At 33.6% G+C, this 21,694-nt stretch overlaps 2 protein-coding genes across 4 annotated transcripts in view; one reads left to right on the top strand and one right to left on the bottom strand.

The window, feature by feature from the left end:
* Positions 1 to 21,694, bottom strand: part of LOC127735839 (mediator of RNA polymerase II transcription subunit 27-like) — a 54,521-nt gene that overhangs the window by 28,665 nt on the left and 4,162 nt on the right. For both annotated transcript variants that reach the window (XM_052246228.1, XM_052246229.1), the window contains exons 2-3: positions 17,515 to 17,656; positions 13,969 to 14,108 (exon numbers count right to left, since the gene is read on the bottom strand). In XM_052246228.1, coding sequence (XP_052102188.1) covers positions 13,969 to 14,108; positions 17,515 to 17,656 — 282 coding nt within the window. The remainder of the gene's footprint in view (positions 1 to 13,968; positions 14,109 to 17,514; positions 17,657 to 21,694) is intronic.
* On the top strand, positions 4,112 to 4,797 carry LOC127735845 (keratin-associated protein 19-2-like). Of its 2 annotated transcripts, none has more exons than XM_052246237.1 (2): positions 4,112 to 4,529; positions 4,584 to 4,797. In XM_052246237.1, the coding sequence occupies exons 1-2, from the start codon at positions 4,154 to 4,156 to the stop codon at positions 4,682 to 4,684; spliced, it is 477 nt and encodes a 158-aa protein (XP_052102197.1). In that variant the 5' UTR covers positions 4,112 to 4,153; the 3' UTR covers positions 4,685 to 4,797. The 2 variants fall into 2 exon arrangements, with proteins under 2 accessions (XP_052102197.1, XP_052102198.1); XM_052246238.1 differs by having other exon boundaries at positions 4,120 to 4,394; positions 4,476 to 4,797.

The raw sequence follows: 21,694 nt of genomic DNA, 5'->3' as shown, positions 1-21,694 counted from the left end.
CTATCACAATATCATCTGTTATCAAAGCAAAGAAATTACAGATTACTATCACAATATCATCTGTTATCAAAGCAAAGAAATTACAGATTACTATCACAATATCATCTGTTATCAAAGCAAAGAAATTACAGATTACTATCACAATATCATCTGTTATCAAAGCAAAGAAATTACAGATTACTATCACAATATCATCTGTTATCAAAGCAAAGAAATTACAGATTACTATCACAATATCATCTGTTATCAAAGCAAAGAAATTACAGATTACTATCACAATATCATCTGTTATCAAAGCAAAGAAATTACAGATTACTATCACAATATCATCTGTTATCAAAGCAAAGAAATAACAGATTACTATCACAATATCATCTGTTATCAAAGCAAAGAAATAACAGATTACTATCACAATATCATCTGTTATCAAAGCAAAGAAATTACAGATTACTATCACAATATCATCTGTTATCAAAGCAAAGAAATAACAGATTACTATCACAATATCATCTGTTGTCAAAGCAAAGAAATAACAGATTACTATCACAATATCATCTGTTATCAAATAATAGGCACCTTGATGATTTGGTTCAGTAATGCAGTCATTGGACAAACCTTTTAATTGGACTTTTATGTGGTATTTTGACCCCCATGGAAAATTGACTGTCCTCCATGTATGGAAAATTGAACCTAGATACAAACTTTAACCCCCTTAGATGTCACCCCTTAGATGTCAGAATTTCAAATTTTTCAAATAGCATTTTTCTCTTTATTTTTGTAGGTATAATGTGTATCTGGAATAAAAAAACATATTTGGAAAGATAAGAGAACTCTTTTACTAAGTCATAGCAATTTGCCTCCCTTCCTCTTACTATGGAAAATTTAACCCCCTATCTTTAGGTGTTCAAATTATCGTAGCATTTAAACTAAATCTAGTTATAGTTATGCTAAAATAAAATCCGGAATTAATAAAATACATTAGAAATTAGACATAATACATTATCTTATCCTGGCATTTTGACTGACAACCTCCTTTTTTTGTTTCAAATCCTGGATCTGAATCTGCAAGGATATTTTGACTCCCCCTATCATGGAAAATTTATCTAACTTTTAAAAAAGCAATGTTTTTAATAGCTATAGCATATAAATCAGATTTTTCTAGTACAAATATAAATAATGATCCAGCAAATATCCTTATCAAGTAAAATATGTTAGACAAGATATACATGTAACAACAGCCTATCTGAGCCATGTTATTTTGATCCCCATGTTTTTCGCCATGGTAATTGACCCCTACCATGGAAAATTGAACACCCTCTTGCTACTACATTTCAATCTCAGGGGTCTATTTTTCCATAAGGGTTGCAAAATTGACGTGAAAATTTTTATCCCAATGAGAAAATGACCAGAGTCACTTTTCAGGAGCGTGATCAAGATGCCTTGTTCTATAAACAGCTCTGTGATTAAAAAAAAAACAAACCATTTATGAGAAACCTTTGAGCCTGGTGACCTAAAAATGTTCAGATGTAATTTAAATTCTGGGCTAGAATAACCTTAATTGGTAATTATGATAAATATTATTATAATAAAGACGGAATTCATCACTTATGATAAATGATATTATAATGAGTGAATATTTATGCATGTTTACATCAATAAAAGTCATAAAACAATATAATGATGACCTTCTTCTTTTTGTGGAACTTTTTGTGAAAAAATTGTGACAATTTCTGATGAATTGAAAAATATTCCTCATCAATCTTACATAGCATGCTATAGTATATATACTCCTACAGCACAATGATGAGAGCACAACGTTCCCATCCTATACAAGGTAAGTAATCTTATTGTAACCTATTCATTGTCTATGACATTTGAAAAATATATTCAGGATCAGGCTTCTTCTTCTCATGCTAAAGTCTTATGCTTTGAAAATAATTCAGATTTAAAATGATGCCTCTGATCTTAAATTATTTTTCAATGATATTTCATTTGAAATTTAATACATTTTAATTCGGTTTCTTTTCAAAATTACAAGAAGAATATAACATAAGACCTCTTACAGAAATAATAATTTTAAAAGGAACAACCATCACCTTCAAGAACTAAAATAAATACCATCAGATTAGATTTCCATCCTTATTTAACTGCTTCAAACTGCTCAAAAATTGCTAAAAATTCAAGAAACTGCTAAAAATCTGTTAATAAACTGTTTAAATAGGCAGTTTACTTTGACTTGGGATAATATCAAAGACTTTACTAGTACTATTCAAAATTATGCTTCTTTGGCTTTGCTCTTTAAAGACCACAGTTAAATTACTCCTTTTAATATTGTGATCACTATAGAGATTTTTAAGCAGTCATATATTTTGTAAATTACTATAATTGTATGCCTCCTATCATAAACTATAATATTGCCACTCCTAGAGGGCTACTTGAATTTTTGGTATAAATATATGGATGATAAAATCCAACCACAAAAATATTCCCTGGTCATCATACTGTTAAACCAACTGTTTCATGTCGGTGTTATCCAATTTCCTTCAAATGGGCAATTATTAATTTTCCTCAAGAAATTTCATCCTGACCAGAATTGCAAGATTTGATTTTTGGCAAAAGTAATCTTAGATCAGGACCTTGATCATAAATGTCTACTCTTAATGACCACCTTTTGTCACACACTGTGCATTATTTAGTACATAGTGTCACATTTTGTCACACACTGTGCATTATTTAGTACATAATGTCACCTATTACTCCAAATCCTGACATACATATGCATGAAATAAAAAGTAATGAAAATTTCTTATAAATGACTGGATATTGTTATCTCAATGATGTTTACTTTACTTCTGATTTACTTATATTGTCTAATCAGTGTTATTGTGTTCTGTCCACTTTCCACGAAATAAAATATTTGAGATCCAGGTGCAATGATCTATTTCCTTATACAGCTATAATACGAGATTTCTGCATTCTACAAAAACATTCTGAACTGTTCTATCTCAATACTTTACATTATAATGTAGCCTGAAACATTCTGAACTACTGTTCTATCTCAATACTTTGCATTATAATGTAGCCTGAAACATTCTGAACTACAGTAACTGTTCTATCTCAATACTTTGCATTATAATGTAGCCTATTCATCTGGTCACATGATATTCAGAGAAAAATAGTGTTATAGTGTTGTAATGTAGCTCTACTATTTTTCAGAATTTTTGTTCTTCAAAAATTAATACTAAATTTATATTAGTACCAGTTCTAAGCTCATTTTTGTTGTATGATTTGAACTCAATCTATGAGTAATTCTCTGCAAAGCATGCATTAAAGTATCTCCAATAGAAACATAGGACCTTAATTTTCTTTAAACATGTGTTGTAGTTTTCTATCATAAAGGGGTAAAAAGAAGGAGGGGGGGGGGGTATTTAAAGTGCCTGTTTATTCAAAATAAAAGCAAACAACATGTTGCTCCTCAAATACATAAATTGCTTTCCTACATAAATTTCTATTTCTAAATAAAAAAAGAAGAGATTGGCACTAACAACTTTATATTCCATGTACCAACACTCAGGCAACAGACAGACCTCCTTTTAAACCCCTTGGTTTGACAGAATAAGCATATACTTATATGAAAGGGGATTCAAAAGGAAGTCTTGCCAAGCTTTAGTTTTCTTATCCTATAGTCTGGTAGTTCTGAGTTTTACTGAGGAGAACATTAATAAATAGGTACAAAAGACAGCTTTATTTTATTGAACAAAAATTTCATATAGATATTTAAGTTTTAATTTTCATTTTTTATTTGCCTTTACCTAATATTCACTTCAAAATTTCTGTGAGGATATCATGCATGATGTCTATTGGTTATTTGTGTCATTGGGTTGCTGTCTCATTGATGTATAACCCCACATCTCCATTTATTCATACTAACATGAAGAAAAATCTATCCTTTTTATTTGTTCCTTAACCAGTTAACACTGTATATGTTCTCATAAGTTTATATAACCAAAAAACACAACCAAAGTCACTTACATAATGTCATACAACAAAGATATTATCATCCTTAAAACACCAACTCAAAACGATTAGAAGTTGTACCACATAAATTAAATTATATATATATAAATTATATACATATATTTTCAGATACAACATGAAGCTCTCCATTGCTCTAGGTTTACTACTGGCAGCTGTCTGCACCAATGCCTCTTACGGCAAATGTTGGGGTAAAGGCTGTGGTGGATATGGTGGCGGATATGGAGGGCTAGGCGGATGGGGAGGTGGATATGGAGGCCTAGGATGGGGTCTAGGAGGTGGATATGGAGGATGGGGTCTAGGAGGTGGATATGGAGGATGGGGCAAAGGAGGAGGATATGGAGGATGGGGTCTAGGAGGTGGATATGGAGGATGGGGACTAGGAGGTGGATATGGAGGATGGGGACTAGGAGGTGGATATGGAGGATGGGGCAAAGGAGGTGGATATGGAGGATGGGGCCTAGGAGGTGGATATGGAGGATGGGGCCTAGGAGGTGGATATGGAGGATGGGGCAAAGGAGGAGGATATGGAGGATGGGGTCTAGGAGGTGGATATGGAGGATGGGGCCTAGGAGGTGGATATGGAGGATGGGGCAAAGGAGGTGGATATGGAGGTGTTTTACTTAAAGGAAAAAGATCATACTACTAAATTCAGGAAATCTTGTTCTGTACTATTTCAGAAGGCAAAATGGACACAAATTTAAGTTTAATCTTCATATCAATACATGTAGATATCTAGCAAATAAAAAATAGCCGGCTAAATGTGTTTCTTCATTCTTTTTTATTTAAAAGTTTTTATCCTTTATACGAATGTAAATTTCACAAACAAAATAAAGGAGTAGGTTTTATTAGGCCCTAAAACAGTCCCTATTTTTAACTACAATTTCAAATTAGAATTGATTGACCATTATATTACAATGAATCCTAGCCAGATAGATAGATAGATAGGACATATGTCTTTTTGTTGAAAATTTAAGTACTTGGCTTCAATTCATGACGTCACAAATAGCATTCATTTCGATTTTTCCATTAAATTTTTACAGGAAACATAAAGTGCATGTGCTGACAACAAAGATCTTTTCACAAAATGTTTGTTTAAACGTTTTAACAGGCGCCAACATTCACGCTATCCTGAGATAGTAGTGTAACATTACAACATAAAAAGACACTATAAAATATCAATTGAAATGGCTTAACTCGATCAGAAAGACATATAAACAAAAGCAAGTAAACACAGACTCACAAAACATGTTTAACCCCACCGCTGCAGTGCTTTTTGCGCCTGTCCCAAGTCAGGAGCCTCTGGCCTTTGTTAGTCTTGTATGTTTTTTCTAATAATTATTTCATCTATATGTTTTGGAGTTTAGTGTGAAGTCCATTTTTACTAAACTAGTACACATTTATGTTTAGGGGCCAGCTGAAGCCCACCTCTGATGCGGGATTTTCTCACTGTGTTGAAGAGCCATTGGTAGCCTTGGGCTGTTTTCTGCTCTTTGGTCGGGTTGTCTCTTTGACACATTCCCCATTTCCATTCTCAAATTTTATTACTGAACCAGTAAGTTTGATCTATGACACAATATAAATACAATATTAATAAAAAAAGATGTAGCAACAGTGTCAAAAAGACAACTCTTACCTGGGACAAAACCTTAATTTGGATGAAATCCTGACAATTTTGGTCTAAATCCCCAAACATATCTATTTTTTTGTCTATTTTGGATAGAAAAATCAACGCTTTAAACTGAAACTTGAACAAAAAAGTTCTTAAAACTTAGAACTTAAAAATTTGAAATTGGACATTTACCTATTATGGTCCAATATCCAAAATCTAAATACATGGTTAGATTCAGCATATGAAAGAACAACAAAAAATCAACTTTTTAGGAAATCAAACTAAGTTTAATTTTGGACCCTTTTGACCTCAATGTGGACCAATTTGATAATGGGGCCCAAAATCCAAAATCTAAATACAAGGTAAGCAAAAATGGTTAGATTCAGCATATCAAACAACCCCATATATTCAATTTTTGTTGAAATCAAACAAAGTTTAATTTTGGACCGGATTTGGACCAACTTGAAAACTGGGCCCAAAATCTAAAATCTAAATACATGTTTAGATTCAGAATATCAAAGAACCCCTTGAATTCAATTTTTGTTAAAATCAAATAAAGTTTAAGGACCCTTTAGACCTTAATGTGGACAAATTTGAAAATGGACCCAAAATAAAAAATCTCAATACGCGGTTAGATCCAGCATATCAAAGAACCCCAATTATTCAATTTTTGATGAAATCAAACAAAATTTAATTTTGTACCCTTTGGATCTCAATGTGGACCAATTTAAAAACAGGGCCCAAAATCCAGAATCTAAATATACGGTTAAATTCAGCATAAGAACCCCAAGAATAAAACCCCATTGATATTGGTCAAGAAATCAGCAATCTACACAATTAATGCAAAGTATAAGAAAAGTATTGTTTTTGGTCACTTTAGCCTAAACTGTTAGGGCCATAACCCCCCAAATCAATCCTAACCTTCCTTTTGAGATATGGAACTTTGTGGTTGTGAGGCAAATGATGAAGATGACATCAACGACAATGTCAGACCAATTTACAGTCGTATAAAAATTGCCGTTTTTTTACCCCTTTTTGGCCCCTAATTCCTAAGCGGATACAGTCATAGCCTCAAATATCAATCCAACCTTCCTTTTCTTGTATGGAACCTTGTGGTACAAATTTTATACAAATCCATACACTTACACTCAAATTTTTGTCCTGAAACCAGAAAAATGTTTGCTTTTGACCCCTTTTTGGCCCAAAATTCTTAAATGGTGGTACAATTTCATAGAGATTCATACACTTATACTCAAGTTATTGTCTGGAAACCTAATGTCTTAGGATGATGAAAGTTTTGCGGTCGTATAAAAACAACTCCAGATTTGTGTATTCAGCTGCGACATTTTGAAAATTTAAAAACAACTAGATTTATATGAATGACAAGAATGGACCCGTTCACAAAAAAAGCTAGGAGCTATTTTTAAGAGTAAAAATTTGAGAATGAAAGTCCACCCAGTATAACCCCAATACAAATGAATCCGGACATTGACGCGTTCGAAGCGATAATCAGGACAACTTTTGGGAAGACAACAATTTCGAATGCCTTTCTAGAACTTATGTGAGTATACATCAATGTGTACATGAACATGGTAGTTTATTTAATCAATTATAAAGTTGTTGTAAGTTTAAGATTTTGTTAAAAGCGTTAGATAAACATGCTAGATGCAAAACGCACAGGCATGGTGCAATTTTCTACATTTTAGGTTGCAATTCTGTAAATATAGACAATGCAATTTCCCATAGAAACTCCCTTTGCGGCTAAAACTGTGACACTTTTACTATGAAGTTTCGTGAAAAATAATATCCCAGAACGGAAAGTTTATATGCACTACTATTTTATTCAAAGGTCAAAATATAGGGCTGTGCGACATATTTTCAACATTTATATGCCCTGAACTTCTAAGAGTTTAAACTTATACTAAAATTCTATACTACCCTTACCTTCATTTTTGTACCTCCTAAGAATTAAAATTTAGGCGCTACCATGTTTTTCTATACTGGTTACATTCCCAAGTGATGTCTCTATGAGATGAAACACAGAGATCATAAATGGGAACCAGTACGTTAACAAATTAACATATCTATGAATATTATATATCTCCCCAAAAGAGGCGTGGTTTGAGAAACAGCTGTATTTACAAAGTGCAACCTTTTATGAGGTAAACATTGTTCAATATCTTTTCTTACATTAACTTTTGTGTGTTGCAATACTTTAGGGAATGATAGATAACTAAACGTAAAATTACCATGTGCCTTCAAATGTTCCCTAGAAATCCAAATAAACACGATATCGTTCTAAATAAGTTCATCTTATACTGTAGCGTTCGTTTCACCAAACATGTCAAGTTCATTGCTCTCTTACAAATAATCACTGTACAATTCGTAGACAAAAACCATCACAAATCTCTGTCTTTTTAATGTATTCATGATGGCATTAGCACCTTTTTTCTGTGTTTTATTGTAAATTTGCATCTGTAACTCTTGTCGAAGTAGTCAACCATGAAATTATCAGTCATCCAAAGCCTTTTTTCTGTGTTTTATTGTAAATTTGCATCTGTAACTCTTGTCGAAGTAATCAACCATGAAATTATCAGTCATCCAAAGCCATTATTGAAATGTTTTATCCAGCGCACATCTGAAGGGAATTTTTTATTGAAGACTGAGAATTTCCACGTTATTCCAGACAAAATAAAGTTAAAAAAATATATATATTACAGCCACTAAAACTTCAATATCTCTTACTTTCACGATTTTGAGCCTCTCTCAAATGTAGATGTTGGTCCAAGTTCGCCTAAACGAAAACAACCAGATGTGCTTGCTGAACATTGTTTGCCGAATGCATTCGATGACGAGTCAAGTCCTTTTCAACTATTTTATAGTCAATTCTTATCTTGTGTTTTTACACCACTGTCTTAGGTTATGTATAGGATTGACTTGCAAACATGTTTAACAACGATGCATTATTTACCAGTATCATTGACAGGGGCAGACCCATAAATTTTTCAGGGGGTGTTACAAATGCTAACTTTCAAAACGCTTCATTTTTCTTTGATAATAAAGGTCATGAAGGTAGCAACAAAATGGTAATCCATAAGTCACAAAATTGATTAAAATCTAACTTTTCTTTGATGGCTACGAGCAAAAGCATAAACTAGTCCATGAATTTCTTAGTGTAAACATAATGCAAGTGCAAACCAAAAGGGTTGACTGGGTTATAGGAAAATAGTCATACCTTGGTCTTTTTTCCGAACGGAAATCCGATGGCTCAATTAGAGAGAGCCACACCCTCTTAACGGTAAGAACCCTTGCAAAAATTCTTTGATGGGTCCATAGGGGCATTTTGCATGGATCAATTTCATTTTCCAGTGGCAGTCCTACCCCCAATCCCCAAAATTCATCCCGACCAACCCTTATAATAGGACCTACATATTGTATTTATTGTTAATTTGTTTGCGTCCTGAACATGCATGAAATGTTTGCCATTGGACACTAAGGAAAAAACAACCAATCAATCATAATGCACATGCATCAGTGCTAATCCATAAAATCATTTCTGTCCTATTTTGTAAAGCAAGTTTAAAAAAAAGCTCAGGAACTATTTAAATGCTGAAATTCTCAACTGCATGGTTACCCTTATCGTGCTGACTATTTTAAATATGCTCAAGTTTGGAAAGTCAAACTTGTTGTGTTTCTAAATGCTTTCAGTTGCTGACTTTGGTATTGTTGGTTTTGTATTTGGCCAGAAATACAACCACACTTTTACTTTGAATGATAAATCACTCAGGCTAATCAAGAAAATGTTTAGGTTTTCGATTACTAGTCTAACGCATGCGTCTGTGTTCTTGATATTCATCCGAGAAAACAAGAGCAATAACAAGTGTCCATTAAGAGTAGTTGGTTCTTCAGATTGGTGCTAATGATTTTTCATGAAGAAAAGGGGGAAAAATAAGTAAGAAGGAAATTAATATACTGTAGGATGGGTATAGATTTAAGATGCTAATAATAATCAGAACGAATGATGAATCGTTTGGATTTTGGCATTACAGTAGCAAAACATTATAATGTTAGGGGAAACTAAGCAATAATGTTTATATCTTGCGCCCATTACCATTACATTTGCACGTAATAATCATTACATTTGTGCGCAGATTTTTAATACATTTGCGCGATTCATTTAACAGGTAAAACAGGGAAACTAGATATTCCATTTCTTTACAGTCCTAGGTTTACCATAACAGTTTTCAACGTCTAAATTAGATAAGGTACTACTAATCGAATTCATTTTTGGACGAACATTTTAGGTGGTCAGTATATAAAGAAATATTTAGACTTGCTTGACCAATGTGGCGTTCATTACTAGAAAGTTAGGACATAGAAGTTAGATTTTTATATTATTTCCATCCCATCCAACCCAAATAACCTTCATATATATTACTAGTACTTCCTTAGTTGTATTTACTTGTGCATATTGAATTTTGATGCATTTATATATATATATATAGAAATGAGGAAATGTGGTGATTGCAAATGAGACGGTATCTTTCTGCTATTCCTACATTTCAAAAATACATATGCCTTCTATTCCTACAAACAAAGTACAATAGCTGTTGTTATAAGGTAATTTGTTGTTTTAGCAATTTAGATTTAATTGATGTACAGGTAAATAAATGTGGATAGTGTCCACATGTGGACACAGATGATGCCCCCGCTTGCATATCATATAGTTATAAAGGGGCATAACTCTAGAATGGTTTAAGTGACGCCACCAAAATTCAAACTTGATATGTGTTTTGTGGTCATAAGCATTGTGTATAAGTTTCATAACATTTGGTTGAGGCAAACTCAAGTTAGAGAACAGAAACCAATTTTGGGACGTACGTACATACATATCTATGTACGTACAGACGGACAAGGGTAAAACTTAATGCCCCCACCGCTACAGCTGGGGCATAATAAGTGCAAAAGAAATGCACCTATTTGCTTATCTATGAAGACTTTAATTATAAAGATAAAACAAGTGGATGCATTGTAGAGAATAGAATAGAAAATTAAATATAGGAATGTACTTTGTTGAATTTTTTTTTAACAATTTCTCATATTAATATTCTATTCCTACATGAATTTCTTACAAATGACATATCAGATTTTAAAATGTAGGAATAGGAGGAATAAACTAAATGAGACAACTATCCTCCAGAGTTAAAATGAAGTGGTAGTAAGCAATTATGGGCCACCATACGGCCTTCAACAATGAAAAAAAATATTTCGTATGATCGTCTATAAAAGGCACGGACATGAAAAATGTGAAACAATTCAAACGAGAAAAATAACAGCCTCATTTATTACAAATAAATTAACGAAAAACCATATATGACAATGACAACCACTGTACTACAGGCTCCTGGCTGGGAACAGGCACACAAAGAATTTCAAAGGCAGAATAAACGTGTTCTATCGATATCTAAAGGAAATCCATCGTTCATATATATTTATATTTTTTAAGATGTGCGTTGACGCAACTTCACACAATGACTTAATTTGTATTCAGTAAAATTAGGAAACAGAATACAATATTAGCAATTAGAATACAGAATGGAAACAGGGAATGTGTCAAACAGACAGCAACCCAATTATAGAGCAGAACACAGCTCAAGGCCACAATGGGTCTTCAACGCAGCGGGAAAATCTCGCATTAGAGGTGGACTGCAGCTGGCACCTTTACAATAATGTATTCTAGTTCAGTGAAATGAATGCCACACTTAAGTCCGAAATATACAAATGAACCAAAACTAAAAAAACACACAAGACTAACAACGGATAGTTACTGACTTGGGACAGGTGCAAAAATGTGACGGGCTAAATATGTTTTCTGAGTTCTCAACCTCCCCCTAAAACTTTAGCCAATGTGGAATAGACAAACACATAGTTGAGTTAAATTTTTATAGGCCACTGTACGTCGCAATAAATATTCATGTACCAGTATGTTTTAAGAGATAACGGGATTTCTCTTGATCACTTTCTATGATTTTTGAGAAGTCAATATGGAAAATGTATAATTCAAAATGATAACATAAGACAAATCTATCATGAATTATCTATATGTACCTGCGTTACCTATTAAGGAAATTGCGCAAAAGTAAAAAAAAAAAGAAATCTGATCCAAGTCAAGAGCCTATAATCCATTGTTTTTTTAATTGCTGTTTGACATGTTTTGATTGTTTTGATTTCTTGTTGTAGTATAAATTAGGCCTCTTGTTTTTATAATTTGCTCACTATTATTCATCTTATACAGTAGAAGATTTGCTTATGGTTGAATGTCGTACGATAAACGTTTGAAAATACGTAATCAAATGGGAAGTCGCACGCGTCTATCCGTACGCTCAGCCAGTGATATTTGTAATATGTCGAGCGATTGTATTTTCTAACCAATTTACACTTTCATATTGGTTCTGACACTTCTTATATGTACAAAAGAACTCTAATACTTCCAAGTGTATTTCAACTATACAACAGAGATTATATGTTGGCTTATGGTGGTAAATCATTTTTTTAACATGTATATTGTTATCCACATATGACAACATGTTTTAATACATGCAAAATTCATATGACAAATACAATGTTTTCCCAACGAATTGTACAGAATAAAAAAGTGTACAGATAACGCAGTGTACACAATATAAGACATGTGAAAATATGCATTTTATTGTTTCTAGATAACACATAAACCTACCGGTACAGTCTTTACAAGTTTGATAAGTCTTAACTATAACATTATCAAACATGTATGTTTTAAAAGTTATGAGGCACGGGAAACCTGAAATTTTTAACTATAATAAATTGCTTCGCCGAGCGCAGCTGGATATGACGGCAGAGGTCCAACCATGAACAGTTGGGGCAAAAATGGACACAATTTTTAGCGCTTGGTACAGGTCTGAATTTGGATTGTAATTAAATATTTGACACATAATAGGCTTCTGACACAAAATAACTGTAGTCAAAGAACTTAGAATTGGTTATATGATTTGAATTTATATTACAAAAAAAAAAATTACCCCCCCCCCTTTTTTGTTTGCTTTTGTACTATACACTATGCTGTTGCGTATTGACCCCCCACCCCACCCCACTTTTTTTTGCAAAAAAAATAATATTTAAAGAATTTTTCTTTTTAATTTCTGAAATCTGAAATGAGAAGAAATTGACCCCCCACCATTTGCATGGGGGGATATAAGAGACACTTTTTAAAGACCCTGACCACCCATAAATTTACTTATAATTCTTGCAAAATTCTAAGAAAAATGTAACCACCCATATTTAAATAATTTGAGTGCCTCCCATTTTAGATTGATCCCAAGAAAAATGTTGTTTACAATTCAAAGGGATCAACTTTATTCTGTTTCTGGAAAATTAATTAACCAAACTTTGCTAGTAAGGAACCAATGTACAAAATGTAATTATCATATTACTCATAATGAGTGAGTATTTCACTTCACAAAATAACTGCAATTTTTTTTTCAAGCAGTCACTGAACCATGAAAATGAGTTCAGTGACAATGGACATATGACAGACGGAAACTTCATAACATAAGGTATGTATATACAAGGTATGAAGCATCCAGGTCTTCTACCTTCAGAAATAAGAAGCTTTATACAAATAGTTTATGCCAATGCCCTGCAGCCGCTGGCTAGTTATTCCTATGCCTCACATTCTGCAACTTTTGTCGCAGTCGAGACAATTGTGGTCAAAGTCCCATTACTCCCATAAAAATGACCAAATTAAAATGATGGTATAATATGGTCAACAACAAATGATGGCAAAAAAATTAAAATGACATTTTATCAATGTGTATAGGAAAAAACTTCTAGGAAATGTAAACCTTGCACCACAATACTCGAGGTCAATTGCCTTGGTCCTCGCCTAAAAAGTTATTTATGACTAAGCATTAACATGATAAACCTTAACTATGCATAAATTAGGTCGTTAGTTTTCTCAATTGAATTGTTTCATATTTTTCATGTCAGGGCCTTTTATAGCTGACCATACAGTATGGGTTTTTCTCATTGTTGAAGGCCGTGCAGTTGCCTATAATTGCTTACATCCACTTCATTTGAACTTTGGTGGATAGTTGTCTCATTGGCAATCATACCACATCTCCTTATTTTTATGTTGACTGGTACATTACTTAAAACCCAGAATTTTGGGATTAAGGTAAGACTTTGGCATCTTTATTTTATGAATTACACAGTTGCCATCAGGTGATCTACTCATTTTACATTTAAGATAATAACAATAATAATCCTGACATTTAATTAAATACCTTGCTGGGATATTATGAGCTACTGGTGGCATGCGCCTCTGTCGTTTTGTAGATAAACCTGGTCCAACCTGACTTTTATTGGTTCTTCTTAGAGTAGCTTGTTGCAAAGCTTGGCATGCATAATCGGCAAGTCTGTTTACCTACAACATATCATTATATATAAACTGGGGTTGAGAATTGGGCAAGTCTTTTTACCTACAACATATCTTTATATTATGCAGGGGTTGAGAATTGGGCAAGTCTGTTTACCTACAACATATCATTATATATAAACTGGGGTTGAGAATTGGGCAAGTCTTTTTACCTACAACATATCGTTATATTATACAGGGGTTGAGAATTGGGCAAGTCTTTTTACCTACAACATATCGTTATATTATACAGGGGTTGAGAATTGGGCAAGTCTGTTTACCTACAACATATCATTATATTATACTGGGGTTGAGAATTGGGCAAGTCTGTTTACCTACAACATATCATTATATTATACTGGGGTTGAGAATTGGGCAACTCTGTTTACCTACAACATATCATTATATATAAACTGGGGTTGAGAATTAGGCAAGTCTTTTTACCTACAACATATCATTATATTATGCAGGGGTTGAGAATTGGGCAAGTCTGTTTACCTACAACATATCATTATATCATATAGGGGATGAGAATTGGGCAAGTCTGTTTACCTACAACATATCATTATATTATACTGGGGTTGAGAATTGGGCAACTCTGTTTACCTACAACATATCATTATATATAAACTGGGGTTGAGAATTAGGCAAGTCTTTTTACCTACAACATATCATTATATTATGCAGGGGTTGAGAATTGGGCAAGTCTGTTTACCTACAACATATCATTTGATATTATACAGGGGTTGAGAATTGGGCAAGTCTGTTTATCTACAACATATCATTATATCATATAGGGGTTGAGAATTGGGCAAGTCTTTTTACCTACAACATATCGTTATATTATACAGGGGTTGAGAATTGGGCAAGTCTGTTTACCTACAACATATTATTATATTATACTGGGGTTGAAAATTGGGCAAGTCTGTTTACCTACAACATATCAGTATATCATATAGGGGATGAGAATTGGGCAAGTCTGTTTACCTACAACATAGCATTATATTATAGAGGATTGAAAATAGGGCAATAGAAATAAGAAGATGTGGTATGAGTGCCAATGAGACAACTCTCCATCCAAGTCACAATGTGTAATAAAATGCTTCGCTGAGCGCAACCTGATACGACAGCAGAGGTCGAACTCTGAACAGTTTGGGCAAATTTGGACACAATATTCAAGCTTGATACTGTCTGAATTTGGATTGTGGTCAAATTTTTGACATAATATAGGTTTCTGACACAAAATAAATGTGGTCAAAGATCTTACAAATCTATTGCGCAATACTGTGCAATTGAAGGTTTCTTCTTTCTTCTTGAAACTTTTCAAAAATATGAAATTTGAAAAATTTTGAAAAAAAAAATATAAACCCCTTAAATAAAATCCACCCCTCCCCAAACTTTTTGAATCCCTCCTTGGAGCAATTAACCCCAAACTCAATCCCAGCCGTTCCTTTGTAGTATGAAACCTTGAAGTACAATTTCAGAGAGATCCATTCACTTAAACACAAGTTATTGTCTGGAAACTAGAAAAATGCTTGTTTTTGTCCCTTTTTTTATCCCTTATTCCTGCATGTTTAGGGCAATTACCCCCAAACTCAATCCCAGACTTCCCTTTGGGATATGGAACCTTGTGGTACAATGTCAGAGAGATCCATACACTCACACACAAGTTATATTCCGGAAACTACAAAAATGCTTGTTTTTGGCCCCTTTTTGGCCCTTAATTCCTAAACTGTTGGCACAATAACCACCAAAATGAATCCCAACCTTCTACTTGTGGTATTAAACATTATGGTACAATTTCAGAGCAATCAAAATACTTATACACAAGTTAATATCCTAATATCATTTAAACTAAAGTTATTGTCCGGAAACCAAATGTGTCTTCGGCCATTATCATGATTATACGATCCCAAAAAAATGTTTGCGGTCGTATAAAAAGTTAACAATTATAGGTCAAAGTATGGCCTTCAACACGAAGCCTTGGCTCACACCGAACAGCAAGCTATAAAGGGCCCCAAATGACCGGTGTAAAACCAACACTCTAATCTACATAAAAAACGAGAAACGAGAAGCACTTATGAACCACATCAACAAACAAAACCACTGAACAGCAGGCTCCTGAATTAGGACAGGTGCAAACAAATGCAGAGGGTTTAAATGTTTTAACAGGTGCCAACCTTCACCCTAACCTGCAACAGTAGTGTAACATTACAACACAGAAAGACACACTATAAAATATCAATTGAAATGGCTTAACTCGATCAAAAAGACATATTAACAAACACAAATAAACATACACTGAATGAATAAATTTGATCTATGACACAATATAAATACAATATCAATCATATTATGCAGGGGTTGAGAATTGGGCAAGTCTGCTTACCTACAACATATCATTTTATATTATACAGGGGTTGAGAATTGGGCAAGTCTGTTCACTTACAACATATCACTATATTATACAGGGGTTGACAATTGGGATGTATAAGGTCCTTACATTTTTTCATTAATTAATTCCTTAACTGTTGGTACCGTAACCCCTAAAATCAATCCCAATCTTCCTTTTGAGGTATTGAACCTTATGGTAAAATTTCATAGAGATCCATTCACTTAAACTAAAGTTATTGTGCGAAAATTTAAACCAATGTGTCTTCGGACAATGACTACGACGCCAACGTCATACCAATATACGACCGCAAAAATTTGTGGTCGTATAAAAAGGGCTTTAAAAATACTTCTGAAAGTGTATCTAAATATATGTAGCTGATTAATTTCTAGTATAAATAAATGAATATCCAAAATTGTTAACCCTAAAAAGTTCATTCACTTTGGTCTACAACCTCAGAGTAATAACTTTATACAGTTGACAATTGTGGACAATCAACATTTCTACAGGCTATTATTGTATATAACCAAAGAAAAAGTATCATAACATATGAAAAACAACAAAATCTTAAACATCCAACTTGTTGAAATCTAACATGTGTCTAACATTTTTTCTTAATATACACTTCCATTTTCTAACCGGAAGTTAAAAACCTGTATTAGACCAGTTATTATTTAGTATGAGACCTGTTTTTCTGTATTAGACCTGTATTAATGACCAGTTCTTAGGCACATGGAATTGTAATTAATGGACAAATTATAATGTATTTTAAGTCATTGGTTAATAAATGTTATTGCATGGTTTCATTTGATGCTTCATACTAAATAAACTATCCAGAACTCTACATGGTATCAACTATTATTTTAATGCCTTAGATAGTGCTACTACACTCTTTTTTTTACATGTCAAAATTTTTGGACATGAAAAAGATTTGGCTCACACCCGGTCAGAAGTATGTCATGTATGTCAGTGTCACTTGATGTAGCTAGACCGACTATTACACTGGTGTATAGAATTGTTTACCTTATTTGTCCACTTGTGTGCATGAATTAACTGACTAGGCAGCTGTGTTCTGTCTGTGGCTGGATCCAGACATACTAAACTAATGTTGTTAGACGTCTGGTGAACTGTAGATGGCAAACTCTGTGAGATCTTTTCCAGGTCACTACAAAAAGCATAACATTGGTCAGAATCCATGATATATGCAAAAGTATTTCATGTCATGTGGACAATTTCAGCCTCCCTTCATCGGTCTCAATGCCATCAACTTGGGCAATATCCTTCATAATAAATCATTCAAGTCTAAACCTCCTGATTGCACCTGTGCTAGATCATCATTCATATATAATCTGGCTGTCCACATTATTACCGGTGACCTAAACATTGTCAATAATACTTCTTTGCGAAATATGTTATTCAAAGGCCCGAAATATCGTGAGCCTAAAACCATCAATTGGAAACACAACTTCAAAATACTGATGGATTCAGTCGAGGATTATGCCAGGCAAGGGGTTAAACATGAGAAAGAAGACGTAGATACTCTTTCCGAATGGATTAAGGTTGTAAGGTCGTTGATACAATTAAGAATTAAGAAACTGAATGGGTCTATTAATACTCATGCTACATCAATCTTTAAAGATCCAAATGTTGCAAACCACTTGTCCTACCTCCATGAAAAATATGTTGTTGTCCCCGCAGATAAAGCCCCAAACAACATCGTTTTTGTGTGTAAATCACATTACATAAACTGCTTGAAAAATGAATTAGGTATTAACAATTCACTTGGAAACTCAACATATCCCCCACAACACTTACTAAAGAGGAAATCCTGGATAATCATAGGGTCTGTTCTATGTTCCTTTGGAATTTCAACCAAGGATGAAGAACTGGATCTTCCATCGCTGTATTGGATACCTAAACTACATAAGTTTACTTTCAAACAACGGTATATTGCTGGGTCTTCCAAGTGCTCCACGAAACCTCTTTCTAAATTACTAACATCAATCTTATCAGCAATCAAAGCTGGGCTTCAAAGTTATTGTGAAACTACCTATTCTAGAGGTGGCGTGAATCAGATGTGGATACTAAAAAATTCCAAAGATCTTTAAGAGTACATACAATCTAAGACTCTTTCATCTTGCAATAGTATTAAAACATTTGACTTTTCTACACTTTACACAAGTATTCCCCATTCCAAACTAAAAGACAAATTGAAAGAGTTGGTCCTGCTTTGTTTCATAAAAAAGAATGGCTAACATAGATACAAATATCTTGTCTTAGAGAGGGATAAATCCTTCTATGTAAAAAATCACTCTGATTCAAACAAAAAGTTCTCTGAAACTGACATTATCAAGATGCTTGATTTCTTGATTGACAACATATTTGTTAAGTTTGGAGGACGTGTTTTTCAACAAACAATCAGCATTTCCATGGCAAAAAACTGTGCCCCTCTTCTTGCCGACTTGTTCCTTTATTCATAAGAGGCTGACTTCAAACAGGAACTTCTTAGAAAGAAAAGAAGTTAGCAGTATCCTTTAACTTTACTCTCCGCTATATAGATGATGTTCTCTCACTAAATAATTCAAAATTTGGTGACTATGTTCAACGCATCTATCCTATCGACCTTGAGATAAAGGACACAACAGATACAGTTAAGTCTGCCTCATATCTTGACTTACATCTAGAAATTGACAATGAGGGTTGCTTGAAAACAAAACTTTAAGACAAAAGAGATGATTTCAGCTTCCCAATTGTGAGCTTTCCATTTCTATGTAGCAACATTCCAGCAGTGCCTGTATATATCTCCCAGTTGATAAGATATTCCAGGGCTTGTATTTCCTATCATGATTTCCTTGATAGAGGGTTGCTGCTCACAAGGAAGCTGTTAAACCAAGAGTTCCAAGTGGTGAAGTTGAAATCATCCCTTTGTAAGTTTTACGGAAGCCATCATGAGTTGGTTGACAGTTATGGAATATTCGTTTCACAGATGATAGCGGATATGTTCCTAATGTCGTAACTACAATCCCTTCCCCTTTTCCTGAAAGTGACCTACAGAATTAGACTAATTACTGGGTTTGTACTAACATGAGCAACATGTGGAGCAGGATCTGCTTACCCTTCCGGAGCACCTGAGATCACCCCCTGTTTTTGGTGGGGTTTGTGTTGCTCAGTCTTTATTTTTCTATGTTGTGTTTTGTGTACTATTGTTTGAATAGAAAATGAAAGGATATGGAGTTAATGTACATGGGACAAAATCGCACACAATACATAGAAAACATAGGAAATTATCAATGAACAGGGCTTTTATTGTTTGATTGTTTGTCTGTTGGTCTTTTCTGTTTTAGCCATGGCATTGTCACTCAGTTTATTTTTCGACTTATGAGTTTGAATGTCCTCTGGTATCTTTCGCCTCTCTTTTTTAAATATAGAAAACTATCAATTTGTTAATTTTTTTTGAATATCAAATAACCATTACAAGTTTTTATCACATATAAGGATCTATGGATGATCAAACAAGTAAAAAGCTGGCATTGCCATCAGCTGATGCTTCTAGAACTGCACATTTATTAAGAAAACATTTTTATTTCAAGGTTCCCAAAAGTGCAAATACAAGCATGATTGACAGAAAAAAATAAATTTGTACTTTACTGCTAATCTATCACCTGAATAAATGTGTTACAATTCATAGTGGATACCATTCTGAAACCAAAATTTTATTGTTTTTCTAATAGAACAGAATCTGATTGATAACAGTGACCTTGACCTGTTCACCCCAAAATCGATAGGCTTCTTCCCCATCTGTATACATATGTATGTTTAATTCTAATTAAGCAATTGAAACTTAAGCTACCATCAACATGATCAAGAAACCATTTTTCCTCATTTTTTTTTTTTCATTTTTTAGAACCTGTTACAGTGACCTTAACCTTTAACCTATTTACCACACAATTAATAGCCTTCTTCCCCCTTTTAGTGCCTTGCATCAGTGTAAGTTTTATTCCAATGAAGCAAGGGATACTCATGTTATCATGCAAAACCATTTGTTTTGAACACATAGATGGAAGGAAAATCCTAAGGACAGAAAATAAGACCAAAACACAAAAACTTAACATTGAGCAATCAACTGTGAAAATGAGGTCAAGGTCAAATAAAACCTGCCAGACTGACATGTACAACGTAAAATATTTCCATACACCAAATATAGTTGACCTACTGCATACAGTATTAGAAAAACAGACCAAAACACAATAAAATGCTCCGCAGGGCGCAGCTTGATACGACAGCAGAGGTCGAACCCTGAACAGTTGGGGCAAGTATGGACACAACATTCAAGCTTGATACAGCTCTGATTTTGGATTGTGATTAAATATTTGACACAGCATAGGTTTCTGACAGAATGAATGTGGTCTAAGAACTTAAAAATTTTAAATTGGACATTCGCCTATTTTATGGTCCAATATCCAAAATCTAAATACATGGTTAGATTCAGCATATCAAAGAACCCCAAGAATTCAATTTTTGATGAAATCAAACAAAGTTTAATTTTGGACCCTTTTGACCTCAATGTGGACAAAGTTGATAATGGGGCCCAAAAATCAAAAATCTAAATACATGGTTAGATTCAGCATATCAAAGAACCCCATATATTCAATTTTTGTTGAAATCAAACAAAGTTTTATTTTGGACCCCGATTTGGACCAACTTGAAAACTGGGCCCATAATCAAAAATCTAAATACATGTTTAGATTCAGCATATCAAAGAACCCTAAGAATTCAATTTTTGTTAAAATTTTAATTTTGGACCCTTTGGACCTCAATGTGGACCAATTTAAAAACAGGGCCCAAAATCCAAAAACTTAATACACGGTTAGAATCAGCATATTTAAGAACCCCAAGAATTCAAGAATAAAACCCCATTGAAATTGGTCAAGAAATAAGCAACTTATACGAAGTATCTTCTTTTGCACAATACTGTGCAATTGAATATTTCTTGCAATTGTGCAATACTGTACAATTGACAATTTCTTGCTATTGCGCAATATTGTGCTATTGGATATTTTTTGCTATTGCACAATATTGTGCAATTGAAGATTTCTTGCTATTGCGCAATACTGTGCAATTGAAGATTTCTTGCTATTGTGCAATACTGTGCAATTGAAAATTTCTTGCTATTGCACAATACTTATTATATAATAATTTACAC

The sequence above is a fragment of the Mytilus californianus genome, unplaced genomic scaffold (assembly GCF_021869535.1).
Source record: "Mytilus californianus isolate M0D057914Y unplaced genomic scaffold, xbMytCali1.0.p SCAF_3, whole genome shotgun sequence".
Taxonomy (NCBI): Eukaryota; Metazoa; Mollusca; class Bivalvia; order Mytilida; family Mytilidae; genus Mytilus; species Mytilus californianus.
Note: the sequence above shows the minus strand (reverse complement) of the source record. Positions and strands in the feature narration are given on the sequence as shown.